This window comes from Pyrgilauda ruficollis, unplaced genomic scaffold, assembly GCF_017590135.1.
Source record: "Pyrgilauda ruficollis isolate IOZ18807 unplaced genomic scaffold, ASM1759013v1 scaffold3, whole genome shotgun sequence".
Classification (NCBI taxonomy): domain Eukaryota; kingdom Metazoa; phylum Chordata; class Aves; order Passeriformes; family Passeridae; genus Pyrgilauda; species Pyrgilauda ruficollis.
Window position 1 is genome coordinate 5,931,264 of NW_024524377.1, and position 26,748 is coordinate 5,958,011.

Consider the following 26,748-nt stretch of genomic DNA (forward strand, 5'->3'; position numbering starts at 1 on the left):
GCAAAAGTTTCCCAGGGGAACATTACACTGAAGAACTGAACCATCCCACTTGTAGGAACACAGATGCTGAACATTTGGGGTTATTTTCTCCGTCCTTTAGTACAGGCACTGTCATGCAGTACAAATTCAGCATTTAAATGAACTGTATATATGAGGGGTTTTTTTCTAAAGTCTAATCTGAAATATCAATGATTTGAACATTGTGTTTTCAAATGTTTTGCTTAGGGAATATTATATCACCATGGTAAAATGGATAAGCAACACCAAGGCTGTGGTGAGGTGGTTAAACAGAGCTCAGAATATCTCCATCCTTACAGTTTGTGAAACCACAACTGGAGCTTGTACCAGGGTAAGTTGTTTGGTTTTTGTGTTGTTTCTTTTTTTCCCCAAGGTCTCTTTTCAAGGTTTCTTCTGCATTTTGTTTTCATATTCAGAAAAAGATATTTGGAAATCAGTTTGCAGATGCAGTAGTTGAAAGCTGAATATAATTAGTCAACAGGGAGGAAATGGATGTGAGAAAATTCCAAATGTGGTGAAATGAGTTCATGCAGTTAGCAACTTTGAGTGACATTTTCAGAATTACTAAGCTTTGTTCATTCATTAGCCTCATTGGAAGCTGCAGTTGCTGAACATCATGTACTTGGGATATAGCTAGAGCAGTGACAAGCTTGTCCTCTGACAGATATTTTCAGCTGGCTGGTTTCTCCTCTCTCCTCCTGCAGAGTTTCAATTTAGATCTTTCTGTCTCTCACAGCTTCCATACACTTAAGGAAAAAGTGTAAAATTCTTATAACTCCTTCAAATTTGATCACAGAATTGAATAACTTTAGAAAAAAAAAAAAAAAAAGAAAAAAAGAAAAGCAACAGGGATATTTCATTTTTGAATGTAAGCCAAACTGAAATACATTTTTCTCTTTGAGTCCAGACACATTCCACCCCTGGACCCAGACTCTGACTTCTGACACTCCTGCATTACATCTCCCCATTTTCACAGTCAATCTTGCATCTTGAATGCATTTGGCTGCTTTCCCATTCTGAGTCACAATCTCTTCCCAGAACCAGCTAAAAGTATAAATATTTTCCGTTCATGCTGATATCAGTACCAACAGATGCTCCAAAGCAGAGGGTATAATTTGGCAGTTTAAATGGTTATGAGTGATTAATGTTGGCCTCTGAGTCAAAAGGCTCCCATCAGTGTCTGCTACTGAAGTCAGTCACATTGAAGTGTCAGAGATTATTTCCAAGCTCTTCTTCTTTTGCTGCCTACTACTGGGTGTTTTTCCTCACTCAGAAACTATGAATGAATCCCCAAAGTATGGATTAAGATTGTGACCATGGAGATTTGGTTCCTGTGAGCCTTTTTTCTTTTTATTAAGAAAGTTGGTCCTGAACCACTGCAGCTGCTTCTGGGAGGGAAACCTTTATGTGCTCCAAGGTCAATTGGACTTGTTGGAAGTAGATACCCAGGGAGCTGTAATCCAGGACATAATGTAAGAGAGGCAGACTGAGAAGTCCCACTCCAGAATACTTACAGTGCAGCAAAGGACATTTTTAGGGGGCTGAGGAAAGATTGTGATGCACTCTCACTGTTGTGAGCACAGCCCAGGCCTGGCTCCTCCTGGAGGGTTCCTACACTGCAGCCTCTGGGATAAGGTGATGCTCTTGAAATCACTAATGGATGAGGAAAGGATAAACATGTGAGAATTTAGCATTGTATCACACCATTTTGTTTCAGCTGTAAACCTTTTTTTTCTCTCTAAGATGTTGCACACATCCTCAGTTTCAAAAAGGAATGTATAACACCAACTGCTGCAGTAGCTACAGATACTCATTTTTCAGGCAATATATGTACAGATTCTTCTATAGCTAATAAATTTTCATTACTTCACTGTGACTGACAATTTGCAGCAGTTGTGTATTATTTATTTTTTCCAACAATGTGTGCATGATATTTGGTTGTTTTGTTGTGGTGTTTTTATTTTTTTTTAAATGACATGATGTGAAATATGAGTATGAACAATAAAACTCAATAATTTGTTTTTTGTTTTGTTTTTTTTTTTTTCTCATCACTAATGCCACACTACAACCCATTAAAGCACAGGATTGTGGTTTGAAAAGGTCTCACAATTTGAGCTTGATTCTGGCTGCTTGCCCAGTGTTGATGAAGGACCTAAAATATCCAGTTGTCAGGTGATGCCTAGAGGAAAAAAATAAGTAGAGCTGCCTATGCAAAGCTTCTTGATAGCTAATCAGAAAGGACTGAAATGGCATTCTTAGTTGCCCTGTGGTGTTCTACCAAAAACTGAATAAAGCAGCTGACTTTGTAATTCAATTATCATTTGTTTCAATGCAAGTGCCAGCAAAGAGATGAGGAGATTGTAACACAATTAAAAAAAAACAAAAACACAACCCAAATATTAAATAGCTAGAGACCTTTTGCTGAATATGAGAAATATTTTTATCTATAGCTATTCCACAAAAGCAAATTTTTTCCTATTTTTTTTTCTTTTAGAAATATGAAATGCAGTCAGATCTGTGGCTTCCTAAACAGGTACAGTATAAATGCTATTTCTGGGTGCATAATGCATAATTGCTTCATTGTCATTTTTATTTAACTGTATGTTATTTTATAACCTAATAAAATCCTGAGACGCCTGTGAGGGTTTTGGAGGCAATATTCCCTTCAGTTTCTGGTCTGTCTGGATTCAGTTGAGTAAGCATTTAGATGAACAGCTGATTAACTACCCAAGTCTGGGATGCTGGAAGACAGACCAGATGAATCTCATTCCAGGCATGTCCTACTTACTGTGATTTGTTTCTGATTTAAAAATGATCTCACCAAATTAAAGCAGAAGGAGTTCAAAGATTAGAGGTCATATGGGCTATAATTGGAATGAGAAAGTAAAATATTTCTAAATTCATACCCAGAACAATATGTTTAACTAATATGTCAGCCAATTATTCCACTTTCATAGCTTCAGAAGAACTGTCCAATAACTGGATGAAACACATTCCATTTAAACTACATTTCAGGCTTCATTTTGCAATGTGCAAATGAGAAATCATTTTAACAAAAAAAACTCCTATGCTTTTATAGCAAGCCATTTCCTTTAATATTTCTGTGCAAAGCTGGACATGGAGAGATAGTATCACATCAGGCTACAGCTTGTGGTAAAACCCTGATTCAGAGTACCATTTCAATGTGCTTATTTTTTTCCATATAACTTTATCAAAATCAGTGGGTGTTAAACATGTGCTCAGTGAGTCCAAACCATTGAAACTTTTGTTCTCCTCCTCAGCAGCAGGAGTTATCTCTGTCATTATTTGTATGTCTATAAAGGACACTGTCCTGGAAAGTCCCCCTGCATTAGGAATGAGAGTACCAGAGGTAATTAGCAGAGATTATTGTGAGGGAGAGTTCTGCAAAGGCTGTAACCCACCCTTTAGGACAGGATTACACATGGCTTGAACTATATTCAGCTTCAGCCACCACGTTTTTGTTAAACTTAACAGAACATACTTAAAACCTAAGAACGTTTTCTCCAACTGACTTCTGAGCACAGCAAAACCAAGGAGACAAAAAAATTGAGGCTGATCTTTTGTTAAGAAGCGTGATGAGAGGTGTGCCAGACTAACACAATGCCACACTTACAGAACGAGGAGCCCGTTTTCTCCAAGGATGGCAGCAAGTTCTTCATGACTGTGCCAGTGAAGCAGGGTGGCCGTGGCGAGTTCCACCACATAGCCATGTTCATTGTGCAGGTAAGGCTCTGCTCAGGCTGCTTCTGATATGCTGCTGGTCATCTGGGATGTTACTGTGGCACAGGCAAAGCCTGACCTTGAGTTTAATCAGAACACTTGTGTCATGGTCATTTGTCCCGTCCAGCTTGTCCCTCAGTGCAGTGGGATGTATTTATAACTTCTTCCGGAATAAACACTAATTTTGCCTTCTCTAAATACACTATACATGCATATTTTAAAATAACAAATAATTTCAAATGTCTGTTCAGAACCTGCTCTTACAGAACAGTAAAAGGAGGCAATACCCAAACTTAAAACTTGTGTGAAAGTTAGGACTCTTTTATTACCCTTTGCAACATTTTTCAGCAGCTTCCATTTCCCAGGGTCATTACTTTTTCCAAAGAAGAATCTGAACAAAGATAAATTTGCAGTGTGACTTTGAAGGTCACTAGTAAGAAGTTGTGATGAACTAATAAAGGAAATTATGCCCTGGAACAGAATACTCCAAGGCATCTATTTAAATCATCAGAACATTAATCCAGGTGCTTTAGCAGAGCCATATGACATACGAGGGATTACCAAGGTACCCAAACATCAAAGTAGCAGATTTGTGCCAGGCAGCTCTGTTATCTGCCTTTATGACAGTGTTCTGGCATGAACATTATTAAGCCTGAAATATGTTCACATTGCACTGCAGACAGAACAAGAACAAAAGAACTCTAATGACAGTTTAACCTGAAGAAACAAGAGCAAAGATACTCATTCACTAGAGTAAATATATCAGGAAAAAGTCAGTGAAGATAAAAGGGATCACAGACATGTCAAATTCCATTTCCTAAAGAAAACAGTAACTCAGATGACAGTCTGGTAAAGGTGTATTGATATAATAACCACATAAAAATTCACACCTGAGCCATTTAGTTCCATTTAGTCAGTTGTGGTGGGTCTAGAATATACTTACTAGAATATACTGCCCACTAGGATATACTTACTCATTTCCTGCTATGAGATGGGATTAGGAGGAAGGCAAAGCAGGCTCAAAACTTTATTAACAGTAACTAAAAGAAAGCTGGGCTGGCCTTGTTACCTTTTCCTAGGCTGGAGATAATTCCCAGCATTTGTTTGTTTTAAATTGTGAGTCTCTCAGAGGTGAATCTGTTTTTTAATTGGCTTATTAACATGCTTATTCTCAAAGCCAGCCAGCAATTGGTTTTTGCTAGGCACAGAGGAAGCTCTCAGCAGCTCCTCACAGAAAAAATTACTTCTGTGGGTGGCTCCAGTGCAAACCCAGCACATCAATCAAGTCTTATTTTGGTATCTTTCACAGTGTGAATAAGTACCTTAAAAATACACTAAATAATCATGATCTGCATCTGAAAGTTCACTTTCAACATTCCCAAGGATGTCACAGATACTATCAAGTTTGCCTTAACCTTGTAGGCTCTGACATTCCTTGCTACTAAAAAGCCCAGGAAACTTGATCCTAATTTAGGAAAATATTTAAGCAAAGATCAAGCCCACTCCTATTCAGTAAGGTAATACATGCCTACTTTTAAACACATATTTTAATTCCAGAACACATCTTTTAATTCCAGCAGAATAATGTTTAAAGTCAAGCTTATGCTTCAGAATTTAGTATTCTGTCCCTTTTAGGCAGAATTGCAGCCCTGGGTACTGCACAACTCCAAAGCTAAAATAATACTTCTATTTTGCCTGCCATCAGCATGAATAAACAAATCTGAATGGTATCACCAATGACAAATTTGACTTTAAACATGTAGCTGCTCCTGAGAAAAAGGAACTCTGATATCCCATGTATCAGCCATTATTCTTCAGTAAGCAACATTCTTACGTGGTAATGGGGCTGATACAGAGCAGTAAAGGGCAGGAAATATGTTTATATGATGTGTTTTACACACCGCATTAATCTGATTGTCCATTATTTCTAAAGCAAACATAGAGGCATAAAAAGTATATTAACCGTTGCACATAAAGCCCTTTGTCACATTAGATGTTTGTCACACCTTGTGAGAGCCACAGCAGCGCAGCAGGTGCCCTGCAGAATTTAAAGCAGTCAGCAGATCACCAGTACCCAGATGGTCACAGCATTTCCAGGATGGAAAAGGGTGACTCTGGAATTTGGCACTGGGATTCTCATTCCTTCTCCGGTGCCACTCAGTAGAGGCATCAGCCAATTGACAGAAATCAGCCTACATGTGCAGGAAAGTTAAAACAGAACCAATGTGGACTTGCAGGGATAAAGAAGCAAATTTTAATGGCTTGCTTTGATTTAATCACTGAGGCTGATTTCTCTAATCTTTCAACAAATGCTGGTATTGTAAAGCAGCGAGCCCCGTCGAAAGGAAGAATGATGCATCTGACTCCATGGATATCAGAAGGCTAATTAATTACTTTTTTATGTATTTATTATGTATTATTATTATGTATTTATTCTGTACTGTATTACACTATATTACACTACAACTAAACTGAAACTGCACAAGCACTCAACTCCACTGAACAAAGTCTCCCGACAAGCACGCGTGGATGCAATTGGTCACCTCGGGCAGACAATCTCCAGAACAAATTCCACATGAGCACAACAAGAGGAGCAGCAACTGAGATAAGAATTGTTTCTTCTTTCTCTGAGGTTCCTCACTGCGATTCCCAGAAAATGTCCCTGGGAAGTTGTGCCTTGCTTTTCTCTGAGAAGGGAAATGTGGCCGCATGCTGGTCTTTCTCAGGCTGCATTTCTTTGACTGCACTTCAGAAAAGCTTCTCACTTTGGGTTTGTTTTTTTTTTTTTTTTTTATTTTAACCTTTTTCTGATAAAGAGTCTGCTGCAACTTCCAGCCAAAGAGTTGTTTTTACCTGCATTGCTTCCTGACTTCTATTATTTGTTGACATGGGGGCAACTGAAAGAAAAATTGTGCTGAAAACCAAGATTATTTTAATGACTTTAAAAGGCTTATAGACGGGAGGGAAAGGATGAGTGAAGTTCAGGCCTGTCAAAATGTGAGGTTTGTAATTTAAAGATGTTATGTTGCATATTAAAGATTAAAAAGCTGCAATCAGTAATGGCAGGTGCAGGCAATCCTGCTAGGCGAAGAAGAACGTGGCAAGGTGAAAGTTAATGTTTTCCATCTCTCAACAGGCTAAAAGTGAACAAATCAGCGTGAGACACCTGACATCGGGGAACTGGGAAGTTATCAAAATCCTGGCATATGATGAAAATACTCAAAAGATGTAAGCACTATCCCCTTTTTTAATAAAAATATTCAAGTTATCAAAGTTTAATCCATTCAACTCAAAATTAAACAACAATATTTCTTTCATTTTGGAGCATTACCATAACTTTGACACACCTGAGTAGATAAGAGGACAATTCATCTGCCATTCTTTTCCTAAATGCTTTTTTATGCAGAGGGAAAGAATCACACTGTGGTATCACTTGACTGTATTTTTCAGAATAAAGGGAATCAACACTCAGTGCAGCAATAATAACATTTGGTAACCTCTTTTCTGGAATCTAGACAAGAAGTCATAATAAATTTTTAGTACTTGATAAAACATCACACCTCTACTGCATGAGGTCTCAGAGTCCTGGGGATCTGATCCAACTTCATAAATTCAAATTATTTATAGAGATTATCAGAGCTCCTGATTCTCACCCACAGAGAACTCTTTCCACAGCCCATCTTAGTGAGAGTGGAAGGCAATGCAATGCATATTTGGTGCCTTTGGGGAGGAGTTTAGAACTAAGACCAAATGTCTGAATGCTTCACCTGACTTCAGTGGATCTTGCTGAATTTTCACTTTTATCTGTCCATGGCAAAAAATACACAAGCATATCTAATTCTGTTTTGCTTTAAAATAAATGATATTTCAACAAGAACTTTTTTGAGGCTGCAAGAATCTTTTCCACTGGTACTGGAGAAAACCCTTTTTTTTACAAATCTTTCTATGGGTTTTGAAAATACATCCGTAGAGAATTTTCCTGGTACTTCTGCAAGGCCCAGGGGTAAAGATGAGTTCTGGATGCAGTCAGGCTGCACAGAGGTGAGATGTCACAAGGGCTGTCTCAGCCACTTGAGGGACTGCCTTGGCCTCCTTCTGCCTGTCAAGCAGAAACTTTGTGGGGATCCCATCAGGGAAACACCAAGGGTTTGTCTTGGGGTTCTTGCAAAGTCTCTTTCCACCATGCAAAGTAGATAGAAGAAAAAGTTGGTTTACAGCTCACAAAAGCTCTCAGATCTCATAAGACTTATTGTAATATATGACATAATTTCATTGTGACCTTTATCTGCTACTTGGGTTTAAATTGCAAACTCTTGGAGTGAAGCAGAAACTTTCTCTTCTGTATTTTTAATATGCAGAGTGGTGTCCTGGTTACTACTGGAGCTCCTGGGCATGACAGGAATTAAAACATGAGATCCTATTTTCATCACAGTTTATACAGGAAATTGTATAGCTTCTGAAATAGCTAATCTGTATATTGGATCTGAGTTTAATCTTGGGACTTGGGTTTATATATAAGTATTTTATCTTCATGTATATTTGTGAACTTTTAATTTTTAAAAATGTTACTTATGGTGTCTCTCACTTCTCTAAACACTACCCAAATCAGACAGTTTAAAATCAGACAGTTTACCAAACTGAGTTTTAACTTTTTTCCTCTTTTGGACACAGTTATTTCTTAAGCACTGAAGAGTCCCCAAGAGGAAGACAGCTGCACAGGTAGGAGCTACATGGGACTGTGTTATCAGCTTCTTCATCCCCAAGCCATAAGTGCTGTGGTGCTTGGTAATCGTTTACATTGTGTAAAAATTAGTATGCTTGAGCTGTAACAAAGAAACTGCCACAGCTTTTCAAAATGAAAACTGCCATTTTCTAAAAAATGGAAAAGTTTCTAAAAAAAAATTTCTTACCACTTACATCTTCGCTAGTCCTTTATAAGAATCTAAAATGTTAAAACTAAATTCAAGCATTTAACATGACTGTTTTAAAAGTAATCAAAGTTTTCTAAATAAAAGTATTTATAGGGTTTAATCATGTAACTTAAAGTGTGGAGGCAAATCACCTTATTTTCAGTGCTTAAATCTTAAGTTAGTGAGGTTTTAATGGTTTCCTACTAATGCTGATATTGCCCTCCAGCACTGTGAGTTATTGCAGAGCCAGGGGTGCTTTGGGAAGCTTTTGGACCCTGTGCACATAGCCAAGGTTACTTTGTTGTATTTTATTCCAATATAAAATATTTCTGATCATTTTCTTCCCCCAGTGTGTCAACAGTGGGGTCATTGAACCGTCAGTGTCTCTCATGTAACTTCTTGAAGGACCAGTGCACGTACTTCAGTGCAAAGTTCAGCCCCATGAACAGGCATTTTCTCCTGCACTGTAAAGGTAAGGCAAATGCTCAGGGTGCAGTGCTGCTTGCTTCTGAATGTATGTATTCCTTGAGAAGGGCATTAGGCTGGACTCTAACGCTGAGGGCAGCAGTGGATTACTCAAAGTTCTGTACAGAGCCTGTTCTAAGACTGCACGTACAGATGTTCTGTGAAATTATTAAATTAAAGATGTTCTGCTAAATTATGAGTGATGTCAGAAAGCTGCTCCAATCCTGACCCCTCTGTCCAAGTAAAGGACATCAACTTACATTCACCCTAAATAGAAATCCTACACCAGATGGTACACACAGTACCATCACCAAAATCCAGAATTTTGGTGATGGTACTGTGGTTTGTAACAGTTTATTATTTTGTATATTGGGATTGATCTTGTGTGACTACAGCTAGTTAAAAAATGAGGGTCTGTGTTCTTTAGCAGTGTTTGTACACATGTATGTGCAATGTATCTATACACCCCCATAATTATATGTGTGGGTGTATCTACCAAAAAACAGCTGTGGTTTAATCCCCAGAGAGAGATCCTCTATATCAGTGCAATTGTAATAAATAACTCACAGTGGTTTACTATTAGCTGCATTCCAGTAGCACTAAATGGCACCAGTTGGCTTCAGAATTTCTGTATAACAAAAAAAAATTAAAACCATCCCACACAGAGAAAGTTATAACCTACACATAGGAAATAAACACTGATATATAAGTGATAAAAAAAGGTTCAGAAAAGCATGGGACAATGCATAATAAAGTACACAGTTAGACCTGTTGTCCTTGAAACTTGCAAAATTTTACAGACACCATCCTTGCAGTATTCTTTCATAGCTAGGATGAGAGTGCAAAGAGTAGAGGTCAATTAATGTGAAATACATATGAATAGCTCATTTTATGTTCATGCTTTTTCTCTATTTCGTTCATAACTGTGCTATTTTTTTCACCCCCACAAAAATAAAATACCTGCTGACTTGAGCATTGAATGTATCCAGACAAGGAAACTATGAATATATATTGGCCAAAATAAGGGATTTGGTTTTGGCTTTGTTGTTTTGGGTTGATTTTTTGTGGAAATGCACCTACGGTACTTAGCTGATTAGACGAAGAATGCACAAACTGTATGGTTTTTACATGGTTAAATCTGCAGCAGAAGTGATGGAGCTAATCTTGGGGTCCTTCTCTGAGTAATGAGCTCCTCATGCTTTAGGCAGAGTTTTCCCTTATGCTTGACATAATCCCTATGGGGTAAATCTCAGATTTTTGCAGGAGAGAGGGTTGATAATTTGGGAAGAGTTTTTTGCCCTGAATCAGCAATGTGCTGGGGTCCAAAAGCATCTTGTTACTATTTTAGCCAAATATATTCAGCCTGTAATTTTTAATGTGCTTCTTGGATGTAAAAATGTGGATGCCAGTAGGAGGTTGTGCATGTGATTACTCGCAAGCTCACGACTTTCAGTGACTTTGGCAGTTCTCTGTTTGAGCTGGGAAGGCTGTATATCATCCTCCCAGGATTAAACCTGCACTCCACTGAGGTGCAGTAGACCACCCTAAGCTGTAGATGTTGGGCAGGGATGCTAAACCACTGTCATTAATTTTTTCTGCCTTTAACAGAAGATAATGCTGGCTGGGAGTTCAGGGTTTTCTTCTTCTCCTGTGTTTCCTCAGAGCTTGGCAGGTACAGCAGCAGCGTGGCCCCTGTGGAGTGCCAGGGTCCTGGGCTGGGCTGGGCATTTGGCAGTGTCAGCACTGGTGGCAAAGTCACCATAGAACTGGCATCAGAACTCTCCTGCTTGTGGGAGTATGAGCAAACTGCTTTGAGAAGACAAATGGAACATCTGCTGTGTGTGTACACACTCGTTTTCCCACAGCAAAAAGCCTTCACCCAATTGTTACAAAAGCAATTTGCCCAGAAAAACCCTTGGGAGATTCTGGGCTGGTTCTATCTGTATAAGTTGCAATTCTTCAACCTCCTGTTCACCCACAACCACCTTTATTAGGATTGTTTTTCCTTCTTAGTTTCCCTCAGCCAGGAGATCTCTCATTTACCAGCTGTATCCATCTCCAGAGACTCTCCGGAGTGAGGAGTTATTTCTTGTCTGGTAGATGGAGGACTGACTCCTCAGCCTCTCAGTTTTGGTAGGCACATCCTTTGCACTTACTTTCCACACTGCTTGGGGATTTTTCCTTTAGCACTTGACAAACACTAGCAAGATATTTTTCTCTCCACTCAAATAAGATAGTTTAGAAAGGGAGTAATTGTTTCTCCCATTTTATACAGCAGGAAATAAGCTGTGGGTTTGGGGTAAGTGACAGGAGGTAAGTGGGAAATCCAAGTGTTGTGCTTTGTTCGGATGCACTATAACACATAGGACAAGTAATACTGCAAGTGAGTATACCTTATGAAATAAGTAAGTTTTCTTATAATCCCTAATTTCATTGAGGAGTGTGGGAGAGGGGAAAGTAAGCACATGAAAAGTGCACTGTAACACAATACCTCTGACACAAATTTGTCTTTTTTTCCCTCTGATCAGCATTTTAATCTACTGCAATCTGCCTTTTTTCAAAATGTCATCATCCTTCCATCTTTTAGTATGACAAATAGAGAGAGGCTGGAAAATGCTGGTGCTTTCCTACTCAGAAATGGTCTTTCTTAAATAAGAATTGAAAGCAAAATGACGAATTCAGAAGTAAAAAGGGCTGGAAATAAAAACAAACCAAAGCAGAAGAGACATCTTATGAAATTATCTTCTTAGAGAGCTAAGGCAGAAAGCTGTGATTTGTTAACAATCTACCTGTAAGATTTTTGTCAATCGTCCCCCCTGAGGGAGAGAATGAAACTGATAAAAATCTTCAGTGAAGGCTGTGAATGTCATCATGCTATTTATTTCAGGTATTTACATTTCCCTAGGCTCATGCCATAATTAATTGAGAGAGACAACCTCTCAAAACACATAAATTAAGCTCTGTCTCTTCATTTTAAAAGGGAATTGTTGGTTTGTTTGTTTTTTTTTTTTGTTTTTTTTTTTTTTTCTCAAAAAGAGAGTTGTAACTCCTAATTTCAAAGGGTCCATGCCTTCATCTGCCATGGGGTCCTCAGGGACTTCAGCTTTTCTGTATTGTTCTTCATCACCCAATAGTGACTGAATGCTTGTAATTTAAGCGCTGAGGTAAAATAGAGCTTCTCATGTGTAAATTCCATGTTGGGGGTGGGGACAAAAGATTTTCTTTGCAGGTTTACACTGGTGGGGATCTTCAGAGCAGGGACAGCAGATTCAGCCACTCTGGGTAGGCTGAATTCTTGATCATGCCAGTTTCACATACCAGCTTGAGCATTTGCACAGCAAATGCCAGCAAAGCTGCTGGCATGAAGAATTATTCCTTGTTTTTAGTTTCTTAGTGGTGCAGTGAAAATCAAGTATGTGAAATAGGAATGGACTACATCACACCTAGATTTAACTGTGATGCTGTTGGTTTTGCAGAGGTTGCATGCCAAGGAAGTTTCTTGAACAGATAATAATGTGAAATATATTTTTTCAACACATCTATCATTTTTTCATAGAGAAAATAAGTGGATATTATCATTAATTCACCCAGTCAACATAAAGTTTCTGAATGTCAAGCTGCTGTATTTTAAACAGTATCATTAAATGCATCCATAATTTTTTTTTATTCATCACTTAAAACTTGAACATGAAGATTATTAAAAAAAAAAAAAAAAGGAATGGTCATTCTAGGTTTATTCACCACTTAAATCTTGAACATGGAGATTATTAAAAAAAAAAAAGGAATGGTCATTCTAGGTGCAGGGTCTGGGCTGCTGAACAGGAAGAAGGCAGTGTCTGTTTCATGCTTTGTTGGAACTGTAGCCCAGCCTGTGTCATTTCCAAGAGGTACCAGTGGAGTTCCTGCTGTATTTGAAGGGAATTGTGTGTATGGAGCTTCCAGGATCCTGTCTTGTGTGGTAACTGGTGCTCCAGTACAAACTACCTCACCCTTCCTCTGGTTTTCTTCTCTCCTCAAACCAGGACCAGGTGTTCCAGTTGTAAGTGTGCACAGGACAAGTAATACTGCAAGTGAGTATCCCTTATGAAATAAGTAAGTTTTCTTATCATGCCTAATTTCATTGAGGAGTGTGGGAGAGGGGAAGGTAAGCACATGAAAAATGTCATGCAAGTACATGAAAACTAATTCATATAAAGTGCTATTAATTGCCTCTTAGCAACATCCGCATCAGAAAATGGTAAGGAAAGGAGTCAATCCTAATACTTTTCCAGATTTTTAGATATCTTTTGGACTAAATGCATGTGACTCATCTTCTGCTTATACTTGAGTAAATTAGATGGCAGGTTGGTCTTCATCCTTTTCACTTCCTATGTAGATCATGTTGCCATTGCAGTATACCTTCTGTGTATTTGGAGATGTTTTTAGAGATGTTTTTAAAATTAAAATCCAGTTATGTTGAAGTCAGGTACAGTCCTTGGATGATTGATCATAAAAGCTGACCTACATATGGTAATCTACTCCTTCTCTTCTATTTCTCAAACCAGAAAAACTCCACTGGCATTTTCAATGAAGACAAATCCAATAATAAAGGCTTTTTAGGAGGGTATTCTATACCTCTATTTGTCAAGTTTTACTCATTATTTTCTTGTATATTGATGCCAGTATTTACTGTTACTGTTTCCTGGCTGCTGAGGTGCTTTTTTAGTGGAAGACTGTCCTTCAGCAGTTGAATTTTCCTGGTGGTGCAGCAGAGGTAACAGCTCTGCCACCTGCAGCTCCACTGTGACCCCACTGCCATGGAAGTGTGGGTTACAGGAATGGGAGACAACTTTTCATTCAAAAGCACTACACCAACTCTTACATATCCTCATTTCGTTAATGGGATTATCCCCAGGATTTTTTTCTCAGAATCCAGAAATCCTGAATTGCAGCTGTCTGCATCCCCTTTGTCCTGAGCCAGTCACTGTTCAGAGAAGCTAATCTTTCATGTTGAAGTACCATCCTGATAAACAGTGCTGTGCTATGAAGTGTTAATTAATATCTGCACTTTAGTTTCCTTTTTTTTTTTTTATCCTTTTTTTTAAGGAAATTTTTGTTTGCATTTTTGTTTGTGTTCGCAAAGCCCAGTTCCACAGCACACCCAGGGCAGTGAGTTTTATTCAGCTCAATAAAGGGTAGCTATTGCTCAAATAAATGCATTTTAGACTTCTTTGGAGCTCCTCATTTCTGTGAAGGCAGGCTTTTGCTCTTTATTACCTGCATCTAAAGTACTATGGAGTGTGAATTACTGAAATTGAGATTTATGTGCAGCACCTTAGAGTAAAATAAAGCAAGTCGGGATAGAGGGACGTTGTTTGTTGTAACAACAAAAAGTCAAATAATAAGAGGTAATTTACCATTAGTGTTTCAGTGCAAGATTAGATTATCCTCTTCAATTCATACAGGAATGATTAAGGATTATTTCAATTATTCCATCCTCAGACTATAATTATACCATTTTGGTTGACTGCCCAGAACAAGCATTCTCCTCAGATTATCTTTTTTGGCCCTAAGTGAAGAGTTTATTATTTAATTTAAAAAATCTAAATTTTGGAAGCAAGATTGGTAATTTGAGTTAAAAAAAATAAAAGAACAAATTAGCTATTCTTTCATGTGTAAAACGTTTGTTTCAAATTAGCCTGCAGCTTTAAACCAAGCTGATAATCTTGCTCTTGGCTGAAGAGCAGAAGACAAATAAGGTCATGCAGTGACCACATTTAGCTGTGCTGGCTAAATATTGCCTTGTAGTAGGTAATATTGGGGAAAAAGATGTCTGCATGAGGCTTAGGATATTGCCCAGCAGGGCAGCCTTGTGCTGCTACAGCTGCTCTTAGGATTTGTCAGAGATGCTGACGTTCATGTTGGTCATCAGAAATTTCCTTGGTGGTGCATAAAGAAAAAAAAGCCTGCCAAAGCCAAAAAATTGAAATGGCTGTATATATTTTTGAATTGAAATGTAGTTGCATTATAAAAAAAAGTATTTACAGAGGGAATTAATTTACAAGATTCATTGCAAGATTAATTTGCAAGATTATTGCACATTTGTCCTTTTTTTAAATTTTTTTTGAATCTTGATGTATCTCTGCTGTGATTCTTTTCCATGCCTTTGAACATGTTTTTTCTTTCTGTTTTCTAGAGTTTTATACTTTGGAAAATAACCCTGTGTTGAAAGAAGTTGTTCTTAAGAAAAAGAATTACAAGACTGAAATCAAAATGCTTCACATTGAGGATTACGGTAAATCTGGCAAAATGTTATTTTAGCAAGCAAAAAACTTTGTTTCAATGTTACTGTTTGTCATCTGTGTAACTACCAGCCTTTAATGTTTTGCTCTTTTCTTAAAAGAATTCCCTTTACAGTTGTCACTGCCAAAAGACTTCTCAGATCGAAACCAGTATGCCCTTCTGTTAATAATGTAAGTATCCATTTGGAATCACTCAAAATAATAAAAAAAAGCTCCATAGAAAAGATTTAAATCCGAAATTAGATTTTTGTTTGTTTGGTTTTTTACCTTTTGTAGGAAAAAAAAAAATCTCATGGATTTGAGTTGAGAAATCAAAAGGCTTGTTCTTGGGAAGATTTCGTGACAGGTGCTGTCTGGTAGAGACACCTGGGGGGTTTTTTGTGCTAGTCAAACCTGACTGTGCTTTGCTGTACTTTCATGTTTGGGAGGTGTTTCTGACGGTGTAGCTTTGAGTAGTCCTGTAGTGTTTCCTGGACTCTTACTGATCCTGCCCACAGAGCATCTCACTCAGGGCATGTGCTCCTTTTTATCCTTGAGAGAAATGAGTAGGCCTTCCAGAAGGGGCTCAGTTGAGATGCATAAAGCAAAACTGCTTTTAACAACTCCAGAATGAAATAAAAGTTACTTTTGATCATCAGTGGTTGAAGGCATGATAGGCATGATCCAAAGTCTGTGGATTTTTGTAGAAAAGCTGCATGGGAGGAGAATGGTATTCCCTGGAAACCTGTGCTGTTCTTTTAAAAGAGATAGGATGTGTCTCTTGCAGGGGGAGTCGGCCTTTAAGTTGTGTGTCTCACGTGTAGCAGAGGAAAAGAACAGTCATGAGATTGTTTGAAGGCTACCTGGCAAGAGTGGTGATGGTCAGCTCAGGGCATCACTCCTGTCTCCACCCGAGCTCAGCATGGGTGGAGAAAGCTTTCCTGGACCTACACAGAGCTTCTTCCAGTCCCTGTCGGAAAGAATTGATGTGAATTTCAGTAACAGACATGTAGGAGTGCACTACTAAATTGAGGAAAATGCCACGGTACTGTGCTGTGCCACCTGGAGCAGATCTCCCCTCAGTGACAGCACAGACCCACCTGTGAGGTGTTTACAGACCTGAACTGCTGAATGATCCCAAATTCCTCTGCTCAGATCAGATAATAGGACAGAAAGGCACAAACCTCCTTATTTCCAAGCCCAGTTTGTGTTTTAAAACTCAGAAATTTCAGTTGTAATTATCTGCAGTTGTGGAAGCTCTGTGCTTTAATTGGCTCACGAACATATTTTTTCTCCCCTCGTGGAGAAACAGGACACATGGATTTTATTTCATCTTTGCAGCATTTCCTGGTATGATCTTGGAGGAATGATTATATTTTAACAGCTCTTATACGAGTGCCAAAGGCAAACTGACTCTGTGAGTTGACCCCAGCAGCACTGCAGGGACTTGCAAATACTTGTGCTTATTCCTGCTTCTGACAGCAGGGAAACACGAAGGTGTAAGCAGCACAATGCTTCCCTTTTCAAGTATCCCAGAAAAATACATAATCTGCCATAAACAGCTGTGGGAAAATACAGGTTTATAAACTCATGTAGAACCTAGAGAAGACAGAAGGGAAAGATCAGAAACCTGACAAGTCCCAGGCCAGAAATCACAGGAAAAGTTAAAAAAAAAAAAAAAGCTAAAGAAAATACTATTTTGAATTGTTTTTCGATATCAAGAGTTGAAAGAAGTGAGAACAGCATTGAGTCAGGGTCTGAATTTAAACTTACCAAAGTTGTTGGTACCCAGTGAGCAAATAATGTGGCCAAGTCATGATGTATGGTTATGTTTTATAATTGTTTGGGGTTTTTTTATGATAGGCTTGTGGGATAAAAAGGAAAATCATCAACTTATGAATACAAATTGTTGTATCTACATTTATATTATGGGGACTTTGGTTCTTTTAGGTCAGATTCTTTGCAATACTGAATTCTCAATGTTAGCTTTAGCAGGGGTTATTTTTAGAAAACCCTATACACTAGTGAAAGAATGAAACTGAAAATTTTAAATCTGTCCTGGCTCATGTACTGTAGCATGCTTAGTGTCCTCCTCTTCCCTAGAAGAAAAAGAAGTTACATTAAGCTGTATTTCTTCAGTAGCTTTTTGCAGACTTAAAGCTAAGTTTGCCAGCAATCCCTTTTTCTATTAAAGAGGTCCCCAAATGAAATATAAAACTGCAAACTGTAACTGAAGTTACGGGAGGTTCCCTTGTGGGATGATTATTTGAGCCTTATAAATTCTGCCTAGCTCTTGAGAAAGAGCTGTTGGATATCTCTGGGTATATAGGGGGTAATTTCTTGACCCACACAGCTCCAAATTGACATCCTAAGGTTTATTTCATGATCAGAAGTACTACTTTCAATAAAATAAAAAAAAAAAAGAGAAAAGTATTCAGATCCAAGGAGAACATGTAGCTTTTATAAGGAATGCTGATCAGTTGTGTAGATGATATTTGACTTTTCTGAGTCCCAGAGTGGTTGGGACTGATGGAGAAACATAGAAACATCCTGTTCCTACTACCTGACGTGTTAGATGAGAACTGGGGGCTGATAACAAGTGCTGTGTTTTGCACTGTTCAGCTGCCCCTGCTTTCTTTCTTCCATTCTCAGCCATGATATGATTATCATTATATTCCAGCTTTTGAGAAGAAAAACCTTTGAAAATGAGTGCTTATCAATGCCCTTGGTAAGAATGTTGGTTTAATTGTATGTCCATTTTTTTGGAAAGAAGATTCTATAAAACATCTTGATGCAGGAAACATGCACTTAGAAATAGAAATCCAGAAGATGCAAGAAGAGAAAAGTAGAGTATTAGCAGAGAAGTGGGGTTTGCTTTCCTGTCTCAGTAGCACATCCCTTTGAAGAGGGAAAGGAGAAAAGAGGGAGGAAGGGAGGCAGGTGATGAGTGATTTTATTATGGGGATGATGTTTGGTGTGATCTGTTCTTTGCGGTTTTTTTCAAATCACTGAAAGCTAGTAGCCATTTCAAAGGTGCATGACTGTGAAAAGGCTTCTGTATTCATGCAAGGATGTCTGCAGGTGAATTTGAAATTCCAGCACATGGCCCCCAGATGCCTGAGTGTTTAGGCTGAATCCTGGAAGGAACCTTGAGCAATCTGCTCCTGGTGTGAAACCTGGGAGAGAACTGAGTACAGTTCCATGTAGACATCCTTAAGTTCAGCTTAAGGACCAGGACCTGATTATGCTGTAACCATCAGCATAAAGATTGCATGAGCATTCATCTATTAGCAGCTGCAAAGCAAGCTGCAATACTCAAATAGTAGGTCATTGTATTGCTGTGTTAAAATTTATGTCCATCTGGATGGCTGTGCTGTCTAACAGACCTCGTGTAGAAACCAGTTATGTTGGCTGGCACTCCTTTTCTTTCCAGAATTGTGATGAGTAGCCCATAAAATGTTAAATAGACTAAAACACTTTCCTTTCTTCCATTTGTTCTCCTAAACCACTGATAATGTTTCACACTCAGTTTCCTTCTGATGTAATACACACAGTGTAGCTATACATTAGAGAGCTGCACGGTAATTGCCTGAAAAAGTGATTACCATCTCTTTTCTATATAATTAAGATCAAAGTTTAAATTTCAAATCCTTGATTTCCTCATTATGGTTCACCTTACTCATTAAAAGAGTTGGAAGGTACTCTTCTTGGTAACACACAGGAAATTATTAAGTAAAGACTGGCATTTAATCTGGGTAATAAAATCTGGGCTGATAATCATTCTTTATTTTCCTTTTATCGTAATTAACCTCATTCCTTCAAATGTGTAGATAATGTATCTTAAATATCAGTATCTATTATTTAATGCCATTTAAAGTTGTCGAATATGTAAGTTGATATTGTAAAACTGAATCACTTTTTTGAAAGATTGTCCTGGAATTTGAGGGGGGAAAAAACCTGACTTCTTCAAAGTAGCAGTGAATTGTCTCTGAGAGGTTTCTGTTTGTTTATTTGTTTAATTGTTTTCTTTTATTTTGGTCATAAGCAGGGATTGGTTTACCTGGTTTTGAACTGATTAAAGTTCTAGGCCTTGCACAAACAGTCAAACCTGTTTATGTCCCCAGTGAATGCACTCTCAGGACTGATAGCAAGATGAGGCAACAGGATTGGAAAGTTAATCTTTTGTGCAGCTTTGAGAACAAGCCATTAAAAGACCATAAGAAATATAGAGAGGCATAATGCAAATATTGAGAAATATATGGCTGCTGTCTCTCTGTGGAGGACAGAAGCACACCTCAGATACTCAATATCATTTTGTAGTGGCAACTGAAGAGTAGAGACCTTTTGGTGCTAATAGGAGTTCTGATATGTACCTCAATGGAAATAACTTTAAATCTGCTTATCACAGATTATTTATATGGACATTCTTGAAATAAACTAGCCACTGGAAAATTACTTCCTAAAGCAATGCATCAAACAACCCATCATGCAGGGCTGGACAATATGTAGTGTTTAAACTGAGCTCAGCTATGACCTCCAAAAGGAGTTTAAGAAACCAACACTGTCAGTTCTCACCCACGGAGAAACTTGTTGAGGTTCTGTTTGTTGGTTCTTTTTATTGGAAGAATTCACTAAGGGTATCACCTTTGATTTAAAACACTTTTTGGTTTTAAGCACTTTCTGGCTTAGAGAAGGGCTTATAACTGTAATGGTTCTTCTCCTATTCCTAAGTGTCTAGAAATATATCTATAGCCACCAGATGTATGTATAACCTAGATATAGAACACATATAAATCAAATGTGATCACTGTGTTAGTTTTGTTCTTGTATTTAAAGGGAGGAAAGCAGACTGACTCCCAATATAATCACTTGTGTGGAATGTGTTAATCTGTTGGAAAGTTACCTAGTCAAACATGGATATTTCTGATGTATTATTGTGGAAAGTTGGAAGAACTTACAAGTAATTGTAACTGGTCTGAGGCGCCTATTATTGGAAGTAATGATAAATACTTTGTGAAAACATCTGTGTCAATGTGTAGTTCTTCTGAAAACCTTTCTATATGGTTTTCCCAGAAATGGGAAGTATTGTTCTGCTCCTTATTGCAAATAATAATGATTATATACTTCCTGAATTGTGTGTTTTCTGCAGAGCTCACTTGACAGTATTTCCAGACTCATTGCTTCACAATGTTAGTAATTAGTGTAATCACAACTGAATTGGTTAAGAACACCAAAAAAAAAAGCCCTTATTTTCTTTTTATAAAGCCAAGAATAAACCTGATGTGCAAGATAATGGTAAATCAAGCATAACATGTTGTGGCTGAGTCTGTAACCAAGTAATCCTGATCTCAGTACATGATATAGCAACTGAATAGATAGGTCTGACTGAATTTGAGAACACACACGTTCATCATATGCTTGCTAATTAACTGAGTGATTACCTTGAAGATGGTCTGTGTTATCCACAGCCAAAGCCAGATACTGAATCAGAACATTATTGTGTTTATAAGACAGGACTTATTGGAGGATATTTTATCTCTCTTTCCTCCCCAGGGTTTACATAAGTCTATTTGATAAAATAATAATTTCTGTCTTCATCTTTCTTTCACCTTAGACAGGATAGTCCCACAGACCATCCAATTTAATTTCCATACAGCCAGCACAGACACTTTTACATTTTAATTTGCATTCCACTGGCAGATGAAGCCCGCGTAGAACTATTTTGCATTTTGTACAACTTCATGGTAGCCTGTTCTTTTACTCTGTGTTTATCTTGGGGGAAAATAATAACAAACTTCCCTTTTAAAACTGACATTTTACTTTCTTTGTAAGGAAAATAGTGTATTTGGCTTCAATGGAAAATCTTATTGTTCTTCTAGAAACTGCATTTTCCCATTCTGTTTCACCTTTTGTGCTGTAAACCACCTTTTTTTTTTGTCATAAAATAGACTTATCACTCCTGCCTGCATCCATTTCTTCCTATGAATTTTGATGGAGAAAATGGAATTTTCTCCAGTGTATGCTTTAGTCTTTGTACTCTATTTCAAAAAATCTATTCAAGGATACAATAATACAATTATTTTTGTTTTCTCAGATGACATCCTTCTTAATAGTATTATATATCCTACAAAATGGTAATCAGGGTGCTGAATGAATTTACCTCATTTTGTGTTCAGTGAGACTTTACAAATTCTGCATGAGCCTTCCCAGAACTGAGCTAGCCATTAGTGATTTTGTTTGGGGTTTTTTCCTTCACTTTATTATAAGCAGCACTACCTGCTTTAATTTTCTGTGTCCTTCAGCAAAGTGTATTCAGGTATTGGCAGCACCACAGCTCAATGGTTATAAAGTTAAAGAAATTCTTTTGCTGCAGGGCTTGCAGCCCTAATGGGATGGAATTGATGGAAGTGACAGTAGCTCAGCAGGGTTGCATATCCAAGTGAACTCTGCCACATAGGCTAAATAAAATATCAGAGCTCGGCACAGTGCATCACATTGTCAATAGTCTTCGTTTGTGTCTGGTGTGTTGGTATTTGCAGTGATGAAGCTCCAGGCAGCCAGTTGGTTACAGATAAGTTTCACATTGACTGGGACTCAGTGCTTGTCAACTCTGATAATGTCATCGTAGCTCGATTTGATGGCAGAGGGAGTGGATTTCAAGGCCTCAAGATCCTACAGGAGGTCCATCGATGCTTAGGATCAGTGGAAGTGAAGGACCAAATAGCAGCTGTAGAGTACGTATGTGCAAACTCTTCTTGTCTTTCCCCCTGCCTCCACCTGGATGAATGAGCATTTGGACTAAAACTACCCAGAATGGTTTATCTGCATTGTTATGTTTGGTTTTTAATGCAGTTGCAAATGTTGAGACTTTAATCCTTCCATTACAAACAGCAAGTAAAAAATCAGAGGTGGTTTGGGGGTTTTCTTTGGTGGGGGGTTGGTGCTTCTCTTTGATAAAACTGTCTTGCTCTGTGCAATCCAAATATGCCACCTGAGCTAATTCATGTTTGCCTATATTCTGTAGGTAAATTTCTTGCTGTCCAGATTAACATATAAATGCATTTGTGTTACAATATTTTAGGTGTATACCATAGGATACTGCTCTCATTTACACCACTAGAACTCCATTTGCTTTGTGCAATTACTCCTGAACTCTGTGGTGGAAATGAGAGCATTTTGGCAAATGCCTGTTATTTCTCATTTTCATTATCATTCTTAGACTGATATAATTCTACCAGCTGCAGAAAAGAGTAATTTCTATCTGTGGGGCAGTCATGTATAGCTTTGACAACACTCCTTACTCAGGGTGCACGTGTCAAAATGGCTCATACCATGGTCTGGATGGACTTTTCTGGGGTTTCCCACAGAAAGAAAAATTTTAAGCCAGATATTTTTTCTTCTTTTGAAAGGGGTCAGTGCTTCAACCATTCCATGAATAAGCAGCTGTGTCTGATATTTCCCCTCAGGTTATTCTGTCTTTTCCGTATAAAATTCACCACAGATGATTAATGGCCTTGATGAGAGAGAATTAATTATTTGTATAATTATCTAGATTCAAGAAGTTCCATTCATCTTACCTTCCTTTAGCTGGTGCTAGGCACCTGGTCAAAGCCAGACATTTAAGCTCTAGTCAGTGGAAAATCCTGGTATTTCTGAGGGATGACCCTCCCCAGAATGAGAGAAGTTTCCAACATGTGTAGGAATGCTAAAGGGTATCTCTCTTCTCTCCATTAACTGAAAAGCAGATGTAAATGGGTAATTTAGACAAGATGCTTAAATTCAGATATCTAATTTAGGTGAGATGGGCCAAACACCATTTACCATATGAAAAAGGAATTAGGAAGCAAATCACATTTCCCAGTGCAGTACTACTTGTATGGATGTCATTTCTTCTTCTACCTGATCTCCATGCAATTCCTTGATGCACAAATAATGTTTTTACATACTATATTCAAAAAGTAAAATCCATCATTTTACTTTGATAAAATTAAAAAATAAACTTTTTTTTCCTTTCAGATCACTTCTGAAACAGCCCTTCATTGATCCTAAGAGACTGGGTATATTTGGAAAGGTAATGCACAAAAATAGCAGGCTATATCATCATGATTCTTTAAGAAAGCACTGTCAGTTCATAAACAAATATATTTATATATTTCCAAAGACAATTTTAGTTATTAAAACAGAGAGGAAAAGCCATCCATAGTTTACTGTCTGTTCTATACAGTATTTTTTTCTCAGAACAGGTATTTAAGTCAATAAAATTAGTTTTATGATATAACACTATTTGCATTTCAGAATCTGAAGGAGAAAGTATTTGTTAAAAATTCTGCTTTCCTTCGAAATTTTTAACAGGGACTTGGGTTTTGTGAAAGCTTGTTTGTTTTAGTTTTATATTTGGTCTGCAGTTAAATTGACAGTGTTGTCCTATAAAATACAGGTTTTATATCTGAATGTTTTACTGACCCTTGAGCTTAGCTGAGCACCTACCCTGTGGTACTGTCAGCAAGTTCCTTGTTGCACCAGTGAGAAATCTTGCCTTTGCTATTTTATCAGCTGTGTGTCATTGCCCCTAGCATGAGATACAATGAGGCAAAGGCTCGACTTTTAGTAGCAAATTAAACAGCATTTTACTGATGTCTATTAAAAAGCAGCAATTAGAAACACCCCACAACTGCTGCTTCATCTATGAACCGGCATGTGCAACCTTTTAAATTTGTTACTTTTTTTTTTTTATTATTATTAAAAATGAAGCTCTTTTCTGCCTTTGAGCTCAAAGCAGTTACAAACCCTGATCAAGTACCCCCCAGTCATCACTTTTAGGAGCAGCATGTGTTTCTCCATGAAGTGCCTTAGTTCTCACTCTGAGGCTGCACAGCCTCAGGCAAGTCATTTAACCCGCCTGTCTCAGCCTGTCTGGATGCAGGATGAGGAGAGTGACATTTACCTCCTGCATGGTAGCATTTTGAGGACTGGCTGATGTTTGTGACTGTTATTAACATTTCACATGAACATGACCTTCCTCAAAGATCTGAGCTCCTGCTGTACTCCTTGAGCTAAGAAAGAAACTCTCACTGCAAGAGTTTCACTTGGGTCAAAACCAGTATTTGGGTTATAAGGGAGCAGCCAGGGATTTTCCAGCTGAGGATGTACAAGCAGGGCCAATTTCATGCACCAGGTGATCATGGCACACACTTCTATTCAGGTTTTAATGCCTGTTACCAATGTATGTGAAAGTACACAGGCATAGAAGCATCAACGTTTCTCCATATCCTCTTCCTCTTTCAATACTTTGATTGAAAATACTGTTTCTGGAATGAAATCCCTGAGCAGCCAGAATTGCTTGGTTTTGCCTGCAGAAATTCTTTTCATTGCTACTTGAAAATTCCCACTTGTTTTCTGCCAGAGATTCGTCAGTATCTTTTTTCCTGAAAGTGATGTGATGAGACAGTTACTGAAGAGCATGCCTGTAACCATAGCTTTACATATCTGCCAAGACCTACCCCCAGTTTTCTTTTCTTTCATAAAATGTTATTGATTGCCATGTTCCTGCATTTATTTTCTGAAAGCGGTGTTGAGGAATGAAGAGTGGGAAATTCAATAAGCTTTCAACACTGCTTTGAATTCAGGGAAATTTCCCCTTTCCAAGTTAACCTTTCAGAGTTGTTTTTTTACTGTCAAAAGAAAATAAAACATAAAATTTAAAAGTCAGTTTTATAATTAGCAATAAAAATATATTTAACACCTTCTTAGGGTTAATTGTATTTTTCCTTCACTCTGCTTTAGAGTCGACTAAAAATCTTTTTTAAAGCTCATTTTTTTTACATCACGTACAAGAACATGATAGGAAAACAAGGATTTTTTTTTTATTTCTATGCATTAAATTTGCTGTACTGATGGAAACAGAATATGCACTTTGCTTAAAAATAAGTTGACTTTGTAATGGCTTAGTGCTGATCTCATAAAACTGGACATGTACACTTTCAGGAAGCTCTCTAAGAGGTTTCAGAGCTACACAGAAGTAAAATTCTTGTCACAATTGATGATGTTAATGAGGCACAAGAGTAACAAGACTGTCCAGAAGGGCAGAGTGGGGAAAATTGCCAGGCAATCTGCCAATGCCCCCTTGCTTATCTCTGTGAGGGGTGCAAGCCTAAGGGATGCCAGATCCAAGGGCCTTCCTGAGCTGTCAGCCAACTGTGGCTCCCTGGACTTTGTGGTTTTATTCATGGAAGTGAAAAGAGAGTTTAAAAATAAGTTACAATTCTATAGCCAATGTCTTTCTAGAAAATGTGGCAATTAGGCTGCAACCCCAGAAACCCAGCAGGTGAGTGAGGCAGCACATGTTCTTGCATCAGGGCATATGGAATAGTAATGTCACTGTGAAATGCTTCTAAGAATTTATAAATAACTCACTCTGTAATGTTTTTGTCCTGGAAAGCCTGGCTGGAAGGAAGGACACAGGCACAAAGGGAAGAAACTCTCAGGAGAATTAAACAAGCTCTTAATGAAAACATGGAATAAATAATAAATAACCTGGCAATACCTACCCTTGGATTAAAATTGTGCTGTGGAGCTACTGGGCAAGACACAAACAGAATATTAAACAAAAGTAAAAGCAGAGAGAAAACCCAGAGGCAGAGAAAAGCTGCTATTCTCTTAAGCTCTTTGAATTATACAAATTACAGGTGCCCACTCAAAAATTCTGTCTTAGGTGAAATCTACTCCTGCTTGTGAAAAGATCTGGATGGCTCTTAGCCTCCTGGGCTGAAATTTATATGGGAAAGGAATAACTCAGTTCCCCACACATTTCCTTTGAAAGTCCAGCTCCTATTTGGTATTTTCTTCAGTATGTTCATCCCTTAATATGGATTGATTGCAAAGAACAAGAAACCTCTTTGCTTATATTTCTTAAATAAGGTTAAAGGGTTTTCAAATATTACCATTTTTCCACAGAAATAATCTGTTCAATAAATATTTAGACATGAAGAACAGGAGCAGGCAGCATTTGTAAAAGTCCATGAGGAAACTGTAGGCACTTGATGCATAATTTTTTTTTGATCTATTGGTGTTTTGCATTATATTTTCACTGTTATGGGATAATTTTGTCTTCCTGAAGTGTATTGTGCCAAACAAAAAACAACAACAAAAAATACCTGAAGAAATACCAATTTTTCAGTACCAATGAAGGGAAAACAGATGGCAAGTAGAGAAATTTGAGGAGCCTGTAATATACGAGTAAATCATTGATTCCAGGTGCCACATTCAGAATTCCATTTTCTGTGAGTCTAGAATGATTACAGGTGTACAAGTGGATTGCCAGTGTCATTTCAAGGAAGTCTGCGGTTTCAAGTTAA

General features: G+C 37.9%; 1 protein-coding gene across 1 annotated transcript in view; it reads left to right on the top strand.

Annotated features, from left to right (window-relative positions):
- DPP10 (dipeptidyl peptidase like 10) overlaps positions 1-26,748 on the top strand; it is a 243,021-nt gene that overhangs the window by 209,803 nt on the left and 6,470 nt on the right. The window contains exons 11-21 of the mRNA XM_041473421.1: positions 226-349; positions 2,513-2,551; positions 3,655-3,762; positions 6,896-6,987; positions 8,431-8,478; positions 9,020-9,141; positions 13,157-13,204; positions 15,310-15,408; positions 15,517-15,586; positions 21,934-22,128; positions 23,411-23,465. Coding sequence (XP_041329355.1) covers positions 226-349; positions 2,513-2,551; positions 3,655-3,762; positions 6,896-6,987; positions 8,431-8,478; positions 9,020-9,141; positions 13,157-13,204; positions 15,310-15,408; positions 15,517-15,586; positions 21,934-22,128; positions 23,411-23,465 — 1,000 coding nt within the window. The remainder of the gene's footprint in view (positions 1-225; positions 350-2,512; positions 2,552-3,654; positions 3,763-6,895; positions 6,988-8,430; positions 8,479-9,019; positions 9,142-13,156; positions 13,205-15,309; positions 15,409-15,516; positions 15,587-21,933; positions 22,129-23,410; positions 23,466-26,748) is intronic.